At 46.9% G+C, this 19,283-nt stretch overlaps 3 protein-coding genes across 4 annotated transcripts in view; 2 read left to right on the forward strand and 1 right to left on the reverse strand.

Annotated features, from left to right (window-relative positions):
* The window catches only part of LOC115640774 (putative zinc finger protein 66), a 687,485-nt gene that overhangs the window by 432,760 nt on the left and 235,442 nt on the right, over positions 1–19,283 (forward strand). The gene's annotated exons all lie outside the window — the stretch shown is intronic.
* The window catches only part of LOC115640675 (zinc finger protein 850-like), a 542,158-nt gene that overhangs the window by 390,921 nt on the left and 131,954 nt on the right, over positions 1–19,283 (reverse strand). The gene's annotated exons all lie outside the window — the stretch shown is intronic.
* LOC115640788 (zinc finger protein RFP-like) lies at positions 34–19,160 on the forward strand. Its single transcript, XM_030543782.1, has 7 exons — positions 34–517; positions 3,049–3,144; positions 4,863–5,093; positions 9,949–9,971; positions 12,019–12,140; positions 15,125–15,157; positions 15,778–19,160. Exons 1-7 carry the CDS (start codon positions 98–100, stop codon positions 16,305–16,307), a joined length of 1,455 nt encoding a protein of 484 aa, XP_030399642.1. The 5' UTR covers positions 34–97; the 3' UTR covers positions 16,308–19,160.

Raw genomic sequence — 19,283 nt, forward strand, 5'->3', positions numbered from 1 at the left:
GCTGATTGCTGCTGAAAGCTCCACCCATCCCTGAGCTTCAGGAAGTAGATAAGCGCAGCTCAACTCTGGGTGCATTTTTGCCCTGCTGCTGGGTACAATGGCTGCTGCAAATCCAGCCAAAACGCTCCAGGAGGAAGCTACTTGTTCCATCTGTCTGGATTATTTTAAAGACCCGGTGATGATTATAGACTGCGGGCACAATTTCTGCCGAGCCTGCATCACCCAGTGCTTGTGGGGATGGGAGACAAACCTCTCCTGCCCTTGCTGCAGGGGCAGCTTTCTCCAGAGAAACCTCAAGCCAAACAGGCAGCTGGCCAACGTGGCAGAGGTGACCAGACAGCTCAGCCTGCGGCTGTTCAAAGAGCCCCGAGGGCATGGGGTGTGTGAGAAACACCTGGAGGCTCTGAAACTCTTCTGCGAGGAGGATCAAACTCCCATCTGCGTGGTGTGTGATAGATCCAAGGAGCACAGAGCTCACACGGTGGTTCCCATAGAGGAGGCTGCCCAGGAGTACAAGGTAGGAACCATAGAATTGTGGGACTGGAAGGGACCTCGAGAGGTCATCTAGTCCAGTTCCCTGCACTCATGGCAGGACTAGGTAATATCTAGATCAGGGGTAAGCAACCTATGGCATGGCACGTGAGCTGATTTTCAGTGGCACTCACACTGCCCAGGTCCTGGCCACCGGTCCGGGGGGCTCTGCATTTTAATTTAATTTTAAATGAAGCTTCTTAAACATTTTATAAACCTTATTTACTTTACATACAACAATAGTTAAGTTTATATACTATAGACATAGAAAGAGACCTTCTAAAAACGTTAAAATGTGTTACTGGCACGTGAAACCTTAAATCAGAGTGAATAAATGAAGACTTGGCACACCATGTCTGAAGGGTTGCCAACACCTGGTTTATATCATCCCTGGCAGGTGTTTGTCTAACTTGGTTTTAAAAATCTCCAATGACGGAGATTCCACAAATTCCCTAGATAATTTATTCCAGTGCTTACCTACACTGACAGTTAGGAAGTTTTTCCTAATGTCCAACCTAAACCTCCCTTGCTGCAATTTAAGCCCTTTGCTTCTTGTGCTGTCCTCAGAGGTTGAGAACACTTTTTCTCCCTCCTCCTTATAACAAGCTTTTATGTACTTAAAAAACTGTTATCATGTCCCCTCTCTGTCTTCTTTTCTCCTAACTAAATAAACACAATTTTTTTCAGACTTCCCTCATAGGTCATGTTTTCTAGACTTTTAATCATTTTTGTTGCTCTTCTCTGGACTTTTTCCAATTTGTCCACATCTTTCCTGAAATGTGGAACTGGACTCAGTACCCTGGCTGAGACCTAATCAGCAGCAGACATCACTAGTGAAACCCTGCATTATTAAGAGATCTGGCATAGCAAACTCTGTAGCTAAAGGGACTATACAAAGAATTTTTTAAAGTACGGTTTTACACACAATAAAGGATCTAAACCTCATTTTTTTCATAGGCAGAGGATTACTCTGCATGGGGTGGTGAAACGGGGGTGCAGTGCGGGGTGGAGTCTCTGCACTGGAAACATTGTGGGAGCTCTGTCCCTGCATAAATTCACCCACAAGCTGGGTCAGGGGATGAGAATGGGACCCAGAGGGGCTGGAACAGCCTTTCTGGCACCCTGAATTGGGCCAGGAACCAGGTAGTAACTGATTCCTAGTTTGGAGCCAGCTGCCCCCGACCAGCCTCAGTAGGTGCTGTCTCTCCTATTTCTCTATCGTCTCCCCCTCCCCCTCCCATACACCCATTCACAAGGAGCTTTCTCACCACTAGCCCCATTCTGCGTTTAGGTCTTACTGTGCCGGTTTTGTTTTGTTTCCCTGAAAGCCCCATAACAGTGTTATGACGTCACCAGTAATAAGGAAGGGGAAACCTGAACGACTGAGAGGGGAGTTTGTTTTCAGTCACAAGCGTTGGGCTGTTTTCTGTTAGCACCTGCTCAGCTTGACCCAGCCTGGTGCAGCGTTTAAGTGTGAAACTGGTGTTCAGGACACCTGGGTTCTTGTTCTAGCTCTGCCGGTGACCTTTGACCAGTGATAGTCAAACGGCAGCTGGCATGCCACAAGTGGCTCTTTAACGGGCATTCCTGCAGCACATGATCTTAAAACACGGTGTGATTTAATTGTTAACCAATCAGGATGCTTTTTACTCTCTTATTAACCAAGTAAGTTATTAACTTGCACCAAATTATTAACTTATTTGCTGTGAGAATGATATACAAACTGAATCTTTCCGCTGTCCTACTGTTGAAGTATGAATAATGTTGTAGTAAATGAAACAATGAATTCACACGACTGTGGCTGTTTTGGGTCATGCTGATGGCTAATTTGCCTCCTGAACCAATCAGGCCTGAGCATCACTGTCTTAGGCCTGGTCTACACTAGTGCTGTAAGTCAATCTAAGTTGAACTAGTTAACTTACGTAACGTAACATAAGTTGCCGTACCTTCGGTCAACTTACAGCCGAGTCCACACTACACAATGTTGACGGAAGACGCGCTCCTGGCAGTGTAACATCTGCCACTCATTGAGATGGATTCCAGAGTCGACGGGGGCGTGCTGTCCCGTCAATTTAGCGCGTCTTCACTAGACCCGCTAAATTGATTGCAGCTGCGTTGATTTAGCCCGTGCTGTAGACAAGGCCTTAGACTATACAATCTTTGGGGCAGGGACTGTCTTTCTCTGGGCATCTTGGGTACATTTCCAAGGGGAATCTGGAAAATGATTGATTTATTTATTACCCATCTAGATGGTTAGCCATTTGGGGCAGAGACAGTCTGTTTGTACAATGAGCTCCTGATCGATGACTGGGCCTCCTGGCTGCTACCACATTATAACTAAGATACCGTAGGCATTACCACCTGGTTTAAAACACATTAATGAACACACCATATTAATAAGCAATTATTAATAAAAATAATCTGTTATTGTTGATGGAAAAGCCTCAGAAATATGTGTGTGTTTAAACAGAGCTCATAAAACATTTTTTTATTTTTGATCATCCCCTAACTTCTTAGGTGCAGATTCAGAGCCACCTGGAGATTTTGAAGAAAGAGAGAGCTGAGATTCTAGAGTTTCAATCAAGTGGGAAAATGAAAAGCCAGGAACTTCTGGTAGGTGCCGTTACAGCTTACCAGCTCCAGGACATCACTGATGCTTGGAGTAACGGAAGAGTAACATGCTCCCCTCTGAGAAAGATTAGTACTAATTTACTCCGCTGTCTTTTGCAGACTCTGTTCTGGTTCAGAGATTCGTTATTTGTGATAGGTACTGCACACATATATGGGGCTGGGCCCCTGGGCACAGGTGCAGACTCTGTGGGTGCTCTGGGGCTGGAGCACCCATGGGGGAAAAATGGTGGGTGCTGAGCACCCATCAGAACCCCCCTTCGTTAGCTCCCCACCACCCCACAGTGTTGCCCGCCCACCGGCAGGCCCTGCAAATCAGTGCCTCCCCCTCGCACCTCCCGCCCGCTGCGATCAGCTGTTTCACGGTATGCAGGAGGCTCGGGGGGAGGGAAGGGGGAGGAACGAGGATGTGGCATGTTTGGGGGAGGGGGTTAAACTGGGCAAGAAGAGGTGGGGTGGGGGTGGAGCAGGGGTGGGAAGAGGCGAGGTGGCATGGAGTGAGGGCAGGAAGAGATGGGGTAGGATGGGGCCTTGGGGAAGGGGTGGGGTGGGGGCAGGGCCTGGGGCAGAGCCAGTGGTCGAGCACCCCCCTGGCACTTTGAAAAACCAGCGCCTGTGCCTCTCGGTTGTAACACAATATACACGGAGCTTAAGAAGGAAAATGGAGAATGCAGAAAAATGCATCGTCCGAACAATGAGATTGATAATGCCACTTTTCTGCCACTGCTGCTCTCCAAAGTCCTTCCTTCTGAGGCCAACCTCCTCCCCTTCTTGCAATTCAAAGGGTCTGGTTTAAGGAGGCTGCTGACCAGAGGAGGCGCTTTTGCTGCTGCGGAAGCGATCAGCAAATTCTCTGTCAACAGGAAATGTCTGAAGTCGTATTGTTACGGGTTGCCATATACAGTAAAAGTTGTGTTATCCGGCACCTTATCAACCAGCAAGCTCTCTTAACTGCATTTCTGATATCTCCAAAGACAAATCTTCAGTCTAGTAACCGGGACTAGTATACTGCCCAGGAGGTTATGCAATTGCACATTCTGCACTGTGCTTTTATGCCAAAGAGGCAGAAAACAAGTCAGCTAGCTGATATCAGGGGCTTAGTCAGAAGAGCAGCTTCCAGGGTGTGTCATAGGGTCAGTACAGATTCAGTCCAATCTCCTACACCTTTTACATCTGCAATGATAATTGATGTTGATAATGCTAATCCTGATGCTTCAGGATCTTGCAGTGCCTTCTGAAGCATCACAGAAAGATTAAATTATGTTCAGTATCGCTTTAGTGTTCAATGTATTTTTAGTGATCTGGGTGTAGGCCCTGCGCTGCCCATAGTGATATGTAGTATCATAAGACAACCTGCTGTATAGAAAACTTGCCCTGTGTACACCTAAGTGCTTCAGAAAACCAACCACTCTGCAGTGCAGTGCTATGACTGGACTGGTGAGTACCTGTCCACTATTTTATACTATATTCATTTTATTGTATCCTAATTCTTTGAACATTGGTATTCCATTGGTCAGTATAATTCTTTGTTAACTGGAGTTTTTGACCATCTGACACTCCCCGTTCCCCCAACACACCAGATAACAAAGCCTTTGCTGTAATCGTCCTGCAGAGAACTACAGAAGGGTCTATTAAATGTCCCAACAACTCTCTGTGTGTCCCTGATCTGATCTTTTCCCTGTCTGTGCGCATGTTCACTGCAGAAAGAAGTGGAAGCCGAGAGGCAGAAGGTTGTGTCTGAATTTCAGCAGTTGCGCCTGTTTCTGGAGGACCAAGAGAAACGCCGGCTGGGCTGGCTGGGCGAGCTGGACAAGGAGATTGTGAAGATGAGGGATGAAAATGCCACCAAATACTCTAAGGCACTCTCTTGCCTCGGCGATCTGGTCTGTGAGATGGAGGGGAAGTGCCAGCAGCCAGCGAGTCAGTTCTTGCAGGTGAGACCCCCCCAACCCCCAAATCCCTGCACAGTCTGTGAGGGAATCTCTTTTATTGGCCCAACTTCTGTTGGGGGAGAGAGAAGCCTTTTTCACCACACATGGCGCTCTACAATGACACTGCAAAAACCAGCTGTCTCATTCATTCCATTTCCCATGAGGCAAGTGCAGGATTGTGCCCTTTACCACATGTCCCAGGGTTTGGGCCAGAATAACTCAAGAATTGGGAGCTCTCTCTGTTATTCTTGGGAAGAACATTCCACAGCCTAGCACACCTCACTGTTAGGAAGCTTTCCCTGACATTCACCCTCAACTTTTCCTTCCTTGGTTTCATTCTCTTGCAAGCTCTGCAAACATAGTGTGGTTCTTTGTCCCACGCACCCACTGGCCGGATCATGCAGTAGTTGGTATTTCAAATTTAGTATAATCCAGGCTAAAATTCTGGGTGTGTCTGTCTGTCTCTGGCCTCTTCTAGTGGCCAGAAAACACACAGAGATTCATGAGCCTGCTAATGCTTCCAAACTAACGTACTGAATGAGCTAATCCAGGGGGTGGAAGTCATAGTCCTCCTTTCAGACTTACTTTGTAATATGCTGCATATTGAGTTACAGCAGAACCTCACAGTTACAAACACCAGAGTTGTGAACTGTCCAGTCAACCACACGCCTCGTTTGGCACCGGAAGTACGCAATCAGGCAGCTGCAGAGACCAAAAAAAAAAAAAAAAGAAGTGCAATACTGTGTTAAACATAAACAACTACTAAAAAAAAAAAGCAGCATTTTTCTTCTGCATAGTAAAGTTTCAAAGCTGTATTAAGTCAATGTTCAGTTGTATACTTTTGAAAGAACCACCATGATGTTTTGTCCAGCGTTACGAACGTTTCAGAGTTAAGAACAACCTCCATTTCCGAGGTGTTTGTAGCCCTGAGGTTCTGCTGTAGAGCAGCACATTTGTAGATTGTTCTGTTTGTTTGTTTGTTTGATGGACTTTCACACTAAAAGGGAAGGGGCTGGTATAATAATAACACCCTGTTCTGATACAGCGCTTTTCTCATCAGTAGATCTCAAAGCATTTCACAGGCAGGCTGTAATATATTGATCCTAACAACACCAGGTGGGAAGCTGGGGCCCAGAGACGCTAGCTGACATGCCCAAGGTCACACAAGACGTTTGTGGCAGATCACAGAATTATACCCCAGTCTCCCAACTTCTAGGCCAGTGCTCTAACCCCTGGACTGTCCTGGGCACTACCCCTCTAAATAGTTTCTGCATCCTCTAAAGGCGCGCATGGTCTTCTCCATTTGTGCAGAATTGCGTGCAGATCTGGTTGCCCCATTTAAAAAAAAAAGATATTGGAACTGGAAAAAGTACAGAAAAAGGCAACAAAAATTATTAGAGGAATGGAAAAGCTTCCATATGAAGAGAGAATAAAGTATTTTTTCACACAACACACAGTCAACCTGTGGAACTCTTTGCTAGAGGATGTCGTGAAGGACAAAACTATAACAGGGTTCAAAATGAACTAGATAAGTTCATGGAGGATGGGTCCATCAACGGCTATTAGCCAGGATGGGCAGGGATACAAAATCAGGTTCTGAATGTCTCTAGCCTCTGACTGCCAGAAGCTGGGAGTGGATGACAGGGGATGGATCCCTCAATAATTGACCTGTTCTGTTCATTCCCTCTGAAGCACCTGGCATTGTCCATAGTTGGAAGACAGGGTACTGAGCTAGACAGACCACTGGTCTGACCCAGTATGGCCGTTCTTATGTTTCGGAATCCTGCCAGAGCTGCAGTATGCATGTAACCAGGCTTTCTTTGTTGCTTACAGTTAGTACACACATTTATTTGGACCCCACTCTCCCTCTGTAATGCCTTCAAATTGCATTTGTTGTATGAGAAGCAAAAGGCACTACGCTGCTAGATCCAGCCATCTATGCTCCCATCCCCGCAGATGATACAGGGCATTACCCCATTGCTCCCCGTGAATTCACCCTAAAGCGTTCGTCCCCTTTCTCTGCGATGCTACCCTTCGGTGTCTGCAGACAGCCCCTCTGTAGCCCATGCCTAGCCATGCAGGTGATGTTTAGCTCCATACGGGAACGTTGCCTCCAGTACTGCTGTCCACATTTTTAAAAGCATGTCAAAAACTTGGAGAAGCTGCAGAGAAGGGCCACACGAATAATTTGAGGACTGGAGACAGTGCCTTGAAGGGAGAGAGTTGAAGAGCTCAATCTGTGTAGCTTATCAAAAAGAGGATTGAGAGGTGACTTGATTATGATTTACAAATACCTTCCCGGGGAGAAACACTAGGCTCTTCAATCTCAGAGAGAAAGGCACAACAAGAACCAAGGGCTGAAAGTTAAAGCTGGACAAATTCATATTTAGAAATGAGATGCCCATTTTTTTCAGTGAGGGTTATAAACTATGGAAGAAACTACCCAGGGAAGAGGTGGACTTCTTCACCTGTTGGTGTATTCAGGTCAAGACAGGATGCCTTTCTAGATGGGCTTTTGTCAAAGCCATGTTATCAGGCTCAACACAGCTGAACCTGGGTGAAATTCTCTGGCCTGTGTAACATGGGAGGTCAGCCTAGGCCAGTGGTTCTCAACCAGGAGTCCGTGTCCCACTGGGGGTACGCAGAGGTCTCCCAGGAAGGACATCAACTCATCTAGATATTTGCCTAGTTTTACAAAAGGCTACATAAAAAGCACTAGTGAAGTCACTACAAACTACAATTTCAGACAGATGACGACTTGTTTATACTGCTCCACACAGTATACACTGAAATGCAAGCACAATATTTCTATTCCAGTTGATTTCTTTTCTAATTATATGGTAACAATGAGAAAGTCAGCCGTTTTTCAGTATTAGTGGCTGTGACACTTCTGTATTTTTATGTCTGATTTTGTAAGTGAGTCATTTTTAAATGAGGTGAAACTTGGGGGTAGGCAAGACAAATCAGCCTCCTGATTGGTGGTTGGGAAAGGCTGAGTGCCACTGGGTTAGAGGAGCTAGTGGTCCCTTCTGACCTAAAAACAATGAATCTCTGGAATCTGTTTTACTCTTTCCTCAAAGATCAGTCAATCCAGCCCCTCAGTCAATTTGTTGCCCTTCATACATCTTCCACTTGGTCTGCATCTCTTCGCTACTGTGGCCCCTGGAACGGGTTTCACTGTCCCATGTGCAGTAACACCAGGTTCTATTCTCTCCCTGTCCTGCTGTGCTATGCTTTGAACATTCGCTTCCTGCTGAAATTGCACTGGGTTTTTTTTGAGTAGCCAGCGAAACTCGTTTTCCTTGCCTGTCTCTTGGATCACATATTCTCCTTTATTTTTAATCTCTTCATTATGGTTTCCCACTTCTGACTGCTAGAAGCCAGGAGGGGAAGACAGCACTATGTCACTCCAATTACCTTTTTCTGTACACTTCCCCTGAAATTGTGGTACTGGCCACTGTGGGAGAGAGGATACTGGGCTAGATGGACCTTTGGCCTTAGCCAGCATGGCTGTTCTTATCTGATATAGTAATTTCGCCACAGTGATGTCTAAGAGCCAACCGAAATTCGTGCCCTGTTGTGCTGGGAGCTGTACGAACTTGAAATAATAGGCTCTGCCCTGAAGAGCTTCCAATCTAAAGAGCCAAGACAGACAAAGGGTAGGGAAAAGAGAGAGAACATCCATGCAGCATGACCAGATTTGCAAATGTTATGTTACTGCCACGATTTTCTGTTTCTCCAAAAAGTGACTGGGATTCGGTTAGGAGGGGGTTAGCTAAAGAGAGCTACAAGAAAAGAGGGGACAAAGGCGTACTCTAGCGCTACAAAGTGTTGCCGGCATAGCTATGCTGGTCACGGGTGTGAAAACAATCATGCCACCACCTGACATAGTTATGCCCACTAAATCCCCAGTGTTGATGCAACTGTTCCGACAGACCAGCCATAGGTGCTGACTCTGTGGGTGCTCTGGGGCTCTGCACTCACCAGCAGCCAAGCTGCCCACCCCCGCACCCCAGCTCACCTCCGCCTCCTCCCCTGAGTGCACCACGTCCCTGCTTCTCCTCCCAGGCTTGCAGCCACAAAACAGCTGTTTCGCGGCATAACAAACTGTAGGAGGGAGGGAGAAGGAGCGGGAATGTGGTGCGCTCAGGGGAGGAGGCGGGGAAGAGGCGGTGCTGGGGCGTGGATTTGGGGAAGGAGTCCAATAGGGGCACGGAGGGGGCGGAGTCGGGGCAGGGACTTTGGGGAAGGGGTCGGAATGGGGCCAGGGCAGGGGCTGGAGGGGGCGGGGCGGGGTGGAGTCGGGGCAGAGCAGGGGGCGCAAGCTCCCACCATCACTAGGAGAAGTTGGCGCCTATAAGACCAGCCTAGTTTGTCATTCAGGGAGATCATGTCCCTATAATTCGTTCTGTGAGCTTACGCACTGTGTCCACTAGGGGGCTCTGCTGGCATAGCTATACCTGCAAAGGCCCTGTAGTGTAGTCAAGGCAGGGTGGGGGCAATAGGTCAGGAAAATGTGGGGTATGGCTTGAGCTCCCTTTTACTAGGAGGAGGAAGAAAAATTGTTTTCTAACCTCTGAGGATAGGCCAAGAAGCAATGGGCTTAAATTGCAGCAGGGGCAGTTTAGGTTGGACATTAGGAAAAACTTCTTGTCAGGGTAGTTAAGCACTGGAATAAATTGCCCAGGGAGGTTGTGGAATCTCCGTCATTGGAGATTTTTAAGGGCAGGTTAGACTAACATCTCTCAGGGATGGTCTAGATAATACTTAGTCCTGCCCTGAGTGCAGGGGACTGGACTAGATGACTTCTTGAGGTCCTTTCCAGTCCTATGATTCTGTTCTCTCTCTCTCTTTCCAGGTCATCAGAAGCACCTTGAGCAGGTATATGGCCCCTTCTTGCTGCCCACTCACACTTCCCAGCCCACACTTCAACTGGTGTCGCCGATCTGATTCTGTCTGTGAATTTTAGAGGGCTTTGAAAATGTGCCCTTAAATTAAGGTGCTCTCTGTATGTGTGTGTATTTAAACCCAGCCCTGCTGGGATTCTGTGCACAGCTCATATCAGCGCGGTACGTCACTCTGAAGTACCCAAATGACAGGCTAATAATGTCTGACTTACTCAGTTTTGAGAACGGATCTTGATGCGGGATGCTGGATGAGGGTTTGTCCAGAGACAGAAATTTTATTTGGATGCTGTCCATAGTTTTTGTTTTTCCCAGGTCTGCAAATATAAGTATTAGAAGAGGTGACAAATCTTAAAATAGTTTTTGTGGGGTGCTGACTCTCAAGAACCCCTCAACCAAATGACCCGAAATCTGCTCCCCAGTATCTATCCCTAGCTTTCTACTGACATAAGCAATTGCAGGTCAAATTGAATATGCATATGGATTTGGAGCACTATGAATTATTTCCCCTTTAAACAGACAGCCCTATACAAACTTACTTATAAATATGGTGCCCTGTAATAACTTAGGCAGCAGACATGAAGAGCTTGTAAACCCTACAGAAGAGAGAACCCTGAAGCTTAAACCCTAGTAATATCTGTGAACTGTTGTTAAACCGCATAGGTGTCAACTATCTTTCTTCCCCCAAGCACATAAAAGTTTCTGGACATTGAACTTTATGATCCTGAATTCTTTTCAACTGAAAATTAATGATGCTTGTGTTCTTTTGAACTTCTGAAAATCCAGCCTTATTTACCCTCTTAATTTACGATGCAATACACCTCTACCCCAATATAACGCAACCCAATATAACACGAATTTCGATAGAACACGGTAAAGCAGCATTCTGGGGGGGCGGAGCTACGCACTCCGGCAGATCAAAGCAAGTTTGATATAACGCGTTTTCACCTATTTTTTGGCTCCCGAGGACAACGTTATGTCAGGGTAGAGGTGTATTTCTTTTAAAAGAAAAACCAAACATGACCAGGCCTTTCCGTACCAAAGAACATTCAATTTCAGACAATAACAGACACCTTTGTTAATTTAACATGCCCTTGTTAACTTTAGTGTCTCTAGGCAACAGGAATGTTACAAAAAAGTAGATGCCAGTAATATTACAATTAAGGAATTCTGTGTATTTAAAATATGAAAGTGATTGGGGAAAGGCAGGCTATATATAAAAGACTCATTCAGACACACTTTTTTCAAATAATCTAGAGGCAAAAAAAAGTGATTAGACATTTTCCAAAACCAACCTTAACTTTGACCCTTAATTCAGAGCTGTCAGTAAATATCACTTCATGGTTTGAGTTATACAAGCACTGTGGAAAGACAATAACAATCCTGAAATATTTTGATCCTTCCAGGAGAAAAGCCTTTTCTACACTGGGAAGTTAATGTGGGTTCTGGTCGGGTAAATTTAAAGCAGATTAGATATTCTTGATAACCTCCCTCTGTGAATTCTCTTATTCCAGAATAAGGCCTGGTCCACACTGTGGGGGGGGAGAGGGAGGGTCAATGTAAGATATGTAACTTCAGCTACAGGAATAGTGTAGCTAAAGTCGAAGTATCTTATGTTGATTTACCTCCCGTCCTCACGGTGCGGGATCGACAGCCGCAGCTCCCCCTGTCGACTCCACTACCACCACTTGCCCTGATGGAGTTCCGGAGTCAGTTCGGGGATTGATATATCGCGTCTAGATTGGACGCGATATATCGATCCCCAATAAACCGATCACTACCCGCCAGTCTGACGGGTAGTCTGGATGTACCCTTAGAATGCCTCATTCTGAATTAGCTGAGCATCCACACAGGAAGTTAATCTGGAATAATTATTCCCCATGTTGACAAGTCCTAAGGGCTGCAATTGTGCTTGACCATTTTTATGCATATGAGCAAGGACCAAGTACTGATTGGGCCGCTCAAACTTTGTTCCATCTCGGTTACCATTTGGATAAAGATGATATAGGTTGTTTTCTCTCTAGCTGTAAGAAGGGGAAGGAGAAGTTTCAAAATCCAACAGCAGAGTCTCCTGACTGGAGAAGAAGAATCAAAGAACTTTCTCAAGAAACCGTATCGCTACAGGATGCTGTGAGGAAATTCAAAGGTAACAGACCCTCGTCCTGAGACTGATCGCTGGGGTTGAGAGCTTATCACTGATCTTGTCTGATGCTCACAGGTGACTCATGGCCTGCACTCCAGCCATGTAGGGCTGGTCTCTGGAATCCAGGAGAAGCATGGGCAGCAGTCTCTTATTTTGGGGATGACCCTGGATCAGTTTGCAGCTGTGGAGGGATGCACTTCTCATGCTGCCTCTGAATGCACTGAAGTGCCAAAATCTCCCTCTCGCTTGGCCACCGACAGCTGAGCCAGCTCCACTGGCTAAATAGCTGGTAGGATCTCCAGCTGCAGGAAAAGAGAAACACAACAGACTGAGGGCAGGTTTATGCTTAAAAAGCTGCACTGCTGTAGCACTTTAGTGAAGATGCTATTACGCTGATCAGCACAGTTAATCCACCTCCTCAAGAGGCAGTAGCTGTGTTGGCAGGAGAGGCTCTCACATCATAGGTGCCAAGTCCATGGATGCTCCAGGGGTGGAGCACTCAGAGAAAAAAAAAATAGTGGGTGCTCAGCACCCACTGGCAGCCCTGTGGATCAGCTCCTCCCCCCCCCGCCTCCTGCCCATCGGCACTCCCGCCGATCAGCTCCTCCTCATTCCCACCAGCATCTCCCGCCCGCCATGATCAGTTGTTCAGTGGCGCACAGGAGGCACTGGGGGCGGGGGAGGAGGACAAAGGGCATGCTTGGGGGTGGAGCAGGGACCGGAAGAGACAGAGTAGGGCTGGGGACTTGGGAGAAGGAGTGGAGTGAGGGCAAGGCCTGGAGTGGAGCATGCATCGACACCCCACCCCCCACCCCCGGAAACACAGACAGCGCCTTTCTCCCATCAGCATAACACTGTCTACACCTGGAGTTAGGTTGGTATAACTGGTTGCTCAGGGATGTGGATTTTTCATACTCTTGAGCGACGTAGTTAAACCAATGTACATTTGTAGTCTAGACCTGGTCTGAGAGGAAGCGTGGCCTAGTGGACTAAGCACAAGCCTAACTAGGTGAAATTTTTCATCCAAAACTTTTTCTTTTCTTTTTCATTATAAAATGCAGATTTGAGTTGTCAGAAACATTTCACGAATCCGTTTCACGGTTGGCAAATTCTTTTAAATAGGAGGAAACAAAACTAAAAATAAACACCAACAAACAAACAAACCTAAAGAAGATAAATCCTGAAAAAAGTCAAACTGTTTCCTTTTCACCATTTTGAAAGTAAACATCTTTGATTTTTCAGGCCAATATTACTTTTTCGCTTGGATTTGCCTTCAATTTTCTTTAAACTAAAAAAACCCAAAAGTTTGGCCCATTTTTTTTCCTCCTCCTGCTTTGCAAAGGTCTCATCCTAATCCCCAGTAGTTAGACATTGGGATCAAACCTGCAGCAGAACATTTTACATTCCTTCCTTACACTATGGCTGTTGATGTGCTTATTATCCAGCAGTTTGGCCTAGTGGCTAGATCACTGGACTGCACTGCAGGAGACCGAGGGGTTTTTACCACTGGCTTACTGGGTGACCGTAGGCAAATCACTTTTCCTCTTTGTAAAATGGAGAGAAAGTTATTTGTAAAGAGCTTTTGAGACCCACTGATTAAAAGCACTAAGAGCTAGATATTAAATCTTGGCATAATTCAATTTGTTTTGTAATTTTGACAGATTGATGTCTCATTTGAAGCATTTTTTTAGATTTTGATGGATTTTAAATTTTCACAGTTGTACAGTATTATGGGGTGAGGGTTCAGACAAAAATTATTTATTGACAGTAGATGCTGAGATTCAAAACATTTAAAGCCTTTGTAATGGTTAAAACACAACCTGTTGACCTCACATGTCAAAATATACAGAGAAAACACCCTTAAATCAAACTCTAAGCAGCTCTGGAGCAGTATTTTTCTCACATTGCCTTGCTGTACATTTTGATTTTTACTGGTGGAAATATTTTTTTCCGTTGGTTTGTGTGTGTGCGGTGAAATCAATATTTACCACCGTTTTCCGATACAAATCTAATCGTTCCACGCTAGATGCTAATAATAACTAATAGATATTAACAGTAATTAACCATACATGTATTATTAATATAATTATATAAATGTCTAGTCCTTTTCAGAAATATACTACATTTCTGGCTTCCGTGACAGTCGTTTGCACAGTCCAGTTACATATTGTGGTGGCTCCATTCACTTGTTCTTTCTTGCATGTCTCTACGTAAATACATGAGGAAAGGGGGGTGGGAGGAATAGGGTGCACATGGAACCCCTGCTGTGTGGGAAAGAAGGGGGACCCTAGTACTGGGGAGGGAGTATGAGAGTGCACACACAACCTCTAATGGAAGGAGGGATTGAGGGACGCTGGTGTGGAGGAGAAGGGGGAACATAGCTTCTGGCATGGTGGGGTGAGATGAGGGTAGGGGGAATGCGAGGCACACAGAGCTGTTGGCATGGAGGGGAGACTGGGGGCCTCTGGTATGAGAAATGGGGGGGCACACAGAACTCCTGGTGGGGGGGAGAATGGGGGACTTGGGCATGTGGCAGAGGAAGGGGACACACAGGGCCCCAGGGATGACATAGGTGGTGAGGAGGGTTACAGGGAAATAGAGGGGCATAGGAGGCTGGCACATAGGGAGTTCATGGGGATAGGGGGATGGAGGGTTGAAAGGAGCGTCTGGAGTGTGCGAGAGTGCATCCTAGAGAAACTTTCATGTGCGTGATCCTCTAGTATCGGCGCAATCCCTAATGCAGAAGCACGTTGATCAGTTTAACACATTTTGAACCCAGCTTAACTTACGTCAGTAAATCACCAAGTTACACTATGCCTATATCAGAGAGGGTTAAAGGCTGAGATGGTTTCTATACACACACGTCCACAGGCACAGATAGTTAAACCTGTTACAGTTACAACGCTAGGAATCTTTCCATACTCTATGGCAGCAGGAAATCTCACCTTCCACCCCCCCTTCTTTTTTTTTTTCTCTTCTTCTTCTAGAGTCTCTGTCATCTGAAACTGTGTTGAAATCAGGTAAATTTCAGGTGCCAGTTGACAAACTGAATGGTTGTCGTTGTTTATCTTCTTGAATGGAGGAGAAAAGTTAATTTATGTGTGTGTCCGTGGATTCTGGAGTAAGGGAAGGCGCCTCTGAAATACAATAACACGAAAGCCGGTGGCCAATATACAGCAGGAGGCCTGGACCAAGCTGCAGATTTCAGAGGATCGCCTTAAGGAGGGCTGCAGGATAAAGCTGCATGCTGGTGGGTCTTATCTAACCTGTTGCAGCCAGGAAAACATGCTTGGGAGATTCGCCCAGCAAGCCTTACACGGGAGGGATGGAGCAAAAGTGCTACAGTGGGTGTAGGGAGGATCTGTGGCCTAATCTAACACATTTCATGTGGCCCACTGTGGAAGAACATGTGAGAGGGTCCTGAATCCTTTTGCTCGGTATCTGACCCATTTGTGCCAAGGGAATGCATCTCCCCTGCAATTTGCTGACATCTCTGAGTTGCTCCCCATTCAGAGCTGGGTGAATCATGGAAGAAGTAGATTCCCAGATTCACTCTTCAGCTGAGGTAGATTCTGCCACTGACATGATCAAACTGGCCCCCAGGGCCCCTAATGCTCTGACTTTCTCTTTCCCACTGCAGCAAATGTGAGTTTTGATCCAGCCACGGCTCATCCCCGCTTCGTCGTGTCCAACAGACGGAAAAGCGTGAGATGGGGAGACACGCGGCAGGATCTGCCCTATAGTCCTAAGAGATTTGATCCTTCTCGCTGCATGCTGGGCTGTGAGGGATTCACCTCGGGGAAACATTGCTGGATGGTGGAAGTGGGGGATGGGGGAAACTGGGCCGTGGGGGTGGCCAGAGAGTCTGTGAGGAGGAAGGGAGAGATCAGATTGGACCCTGAGGGGGGCATCTGGGCCATGGGGCTCTGCAGAGGCCAGTACCGGGTTCTAACCTCCCCTGTGACTCTTCTGACCCTGAGCAGGAGCCCCACGAGGATTCTGGTTTGTCTGGAATATAAAGAGGGATTGGTGACATTTATAGATGTCGATAGCATGACCAGGATATTTTCATTCCCATCAGCTTCTTTTACAGGGGAGAAAATCTTCCCTTTTTTCCGGGTTGGGGATATGCAGACGCACCTCAAGCTACTCCCTTGCATCACAGGGTAACACCAGGCCTCAGGGCTCTGTACTGAGAGCGTCCTTGACAGAAGGAGATGACCGGGTTACATGGGCCAAACTCATTGGCCTTGTCCATGCTACAGGGATGTTTGCGACATAGCCAGCTTGCCCCATAACTATGCTAGGATAATCCCATAGTGTAGATGCAATCGATGCCAACAGAAGGGGCTTTGCCATCAGTGTAGGAACTCCCTCTCCCCAAGCGAAAGATAACTACATTGATGGAAGCCTACTTCCGTTGCCTTAGCTGCGTCCATGATGGGGGTTAGGTTGGCATAGCTACAGCGTACAGGTGTGTGTTTTTTCCCGCAACCCTTCCCGATGCAGTGTGTCAACCTAACTTTTTAAGTGTGACCCAGGCCATTGTCTCAGGGATTGTTCGGCCTGTTTCCCCTCCAACCTCTGCAGGTTCTCAAGGATCGTCTGTCTGCCAGCTCAGAGTATGAGAGAGGGGAACCTGGGGTGGGGGAGAGAGAAGGAAATGAGGTATAGAGAGAGAAGCCCAAGAAAGAGGAAGTGGAGATGAGGGAGGGAAATGGTGAGTAGAGAAGGGAAACCCAGAGAAGAGAAGATGTGGACTGGAGGGGGGAAGCTTGGGAAGCGTGCGGGATTTGAGAACAAACAGAAAAGATGAAAGGGGCAGGGGTGTGATTACACCGTGTGAATTACACTCACTTTATGATGAGTGGGAAGGTGAAGATCACATGCCTGTGCACTTGGTGGGATCCTTCGCCTGAGCAGAGTCCTTGAGGGTACTTCTACACTAGAGTGGCACAGCTACAGTAGGGTTGCCAACTTGGTAATATTTAAAAAACGGGTGCTCCAGCTGGAGTGCCAGAATGTCCCCTTCCCCACCTCTTTCCCCCAAGGCCCTACCCCTGCCCCACCTCTTCTCCCCCAAATCCCAATCCCTGCCCTGCCTCTTCCCCTGAGGACCCACCCCTGTCCACTCCTCTTCCCCGTCACTTACTGCTTTTCCCCTCTCAAACCTGAGTCAGCAGGGACTCACCTGCAGAGCCAGGGCTGGGAACTGTAGTCACCTGACACAGGTAGAAGGTGGCCCTGGCTGAGTAGGGTCTGGTACGGGTGATGACCGAGCACCTCCCCACTTCCCCTGCCCTCAATAACCAGACTTTGAGAGTCCAGTCAGTAGATGTGATTGGACACTATCAGGTCCCCTGTTCGACCGGAAACCGGACACCTGGCCATCCTAAACTACGGCGCTGCAATTTTGCCACTGAAGGGAGCCCCAGAGTGTAGATGCTTCCAACATCGATGGAAGGGGGTTTTGCATTAACGTAGTTAATCCACCTCTCCGAGAGCTGGCAGCTAGGTCAACAGAAGAATTCTTCCATCGACCTAGCCGCGTCTGCGCCAGGGGTGAGGTTGACCTAACTACAGCCCTCAGGATACAACATTTTTCACAGCCAAGAGAGACGTAGTGAGGCCAATCCAAGTTTTAAGTGTAGACCCGGCCTAACTTTACATACACATCTGGTAAACACAAGAGCCTTAACGTCAGGTTTGGGCCCAGGCCCTGGTTGGCTCCTTCCAGGGAGGACAAGAAGGATGTCATAAAAACAGCTCCTTGCCTTGAATTCTTGTGCAGCATCCGTCTGGAATCCCAGATTCCCAGTGGGGAGTCTAGAACCCGCTCCATCCACACAAGCAGCGATTGCTGAGTGTGCTCTGAGAATGTGAAAGCACTCGCTGAAAGGACTGTTTTTATGAAAGGTTTCAGCTAGTCACTTAGAACTCCATTCATTTTTTTTTTTTTAAAGGAATGGAGGCCCAGTTTTTCAGGCTTCTCAGCAGTCACAGTTGGGGCCAGATCTTCTAAAGTGCCCAGCATTCAGATGCACCCCGTGTGCTGAGCTTATCTGAAAATCTGCCTGTTTATTTAGGTGCCTCAATGGGAATTTAGATAATCTGACCCCCCCCGCCCCGCCACCAGTTTAGGGTTGCCACCCATTTGGGTTTTACCCAGACAGTCAAGTTTTTGGCTTCTGCGTCTGGGTGCCATTTAGGAAAGTCAGATCGAAAAGGGGACCTGGCAACATTATGGCACCAGAACCAAAAGCCAGTTTACCATGGGGTGAGGGTTGCCTTCTACCTGCAGGCAGGCTCCTTGAGACAACCCAGCAAGGGAGAGGGGCAAGTGACAGGGGCGGAGCTTTGGGGGTGAGAGGCAGAGAAGGAGTGGAGCCTTTGGGGGAAGAGGCGGGGTAGGGGTGTGCCCTCAGGGATCCAGTTATCACCAATTAGATAGATGGCAACCCTACCCCAGTTGTGGGTGCTGAGCCCCCCAAAAACTCCATCCATAGCTTCTTGACTCTCTGACCCTGGAGGACTTCATCTGAATCCCTCCTGCGAGCAAAAACTACAACGTGGTGTGAGAGCACCAGGGGCAGAATCCTGCTCCCAATTAGAAAGAATCATTGTAATAAAGTTACACATCCTCCCCTAATCAGGCTGCTCACAAGGGGGGATTATTTTTCATTTCTAAGGGAATTTAGTCTCTTGCAGTAAGAAATAGAAGTTATTATAATGGCAGAAACTAAAGAAAGGAAACCCTGCTTTGAGCCTCTTATGCATTGCTTTCAGCATGGACCAAGGAAAGAAATTTGGGAACATGAATTAAATGAGGAATATCTGTAGGGAAAATTTCATAGATATGCACAGAATGAAAAACATGGCCAATATCTGTTGCATCCCAAGCGTTTCCCATTAGGAGAATTGGGTTTAAAGCGTTGTCATATGGGTTCTGTCTGTAATTCCCATTTCTTGGTTGGTTGGTTTGTTTTTTGGTATCTGGCAGTAAATTTCACTCTTTGCAATCAATTTTGTTTCCTACTCTTCACATGATTGTTTCTGAATCATTTCCGCGTGCCACACGTGTAACATAGGGATTCCTTTTTCCGTATGGGGTCCATAACTTAAAATGTGGTGATTATTTCAGATTAA

Source organism: Gopherus evgoodei, unplaced genomic scaffold, assembly GCF_007399415.2.
Source record: "Gopherus evgoodei ecotype Sinaloan lineage unplaced genomic scaffold, rGopEvg1_v1.p scaffold_32_arrow_ctg1, whole genome shotgun sequence".
NCBI lineage: Eukaryota > Metazoa > Chordata > Testudines > Testudinidae > Gopherus > Gopherus evgoodei.

Excerpts from the sequence above, each read along its gene's own strand:
- LOC115640788 (XM_030543782.1), top strand. The coding sequence starts at position 98 with ATGGCTGCTGCAAATCCAGCCAAAACGCTCCAGGAGGAAGCTACTTGT. Across the intron at positions 3,145-4,862 it reads TGAAAAGCCAGGAACTTCTG|AAAGAAGTGGAAGCCGAGAG; the intron begins GTAGGTGCCGTT and ends TGTTCACTGCAG. Across the intron at positions 5,094-9,948 it reads CAGCGAGTCAGTTCTTGCAG|GTCATCAGAAGCACCTTGAG; the intron begins GTGAGACCCCCC and ends CTCTCTTTCCAG.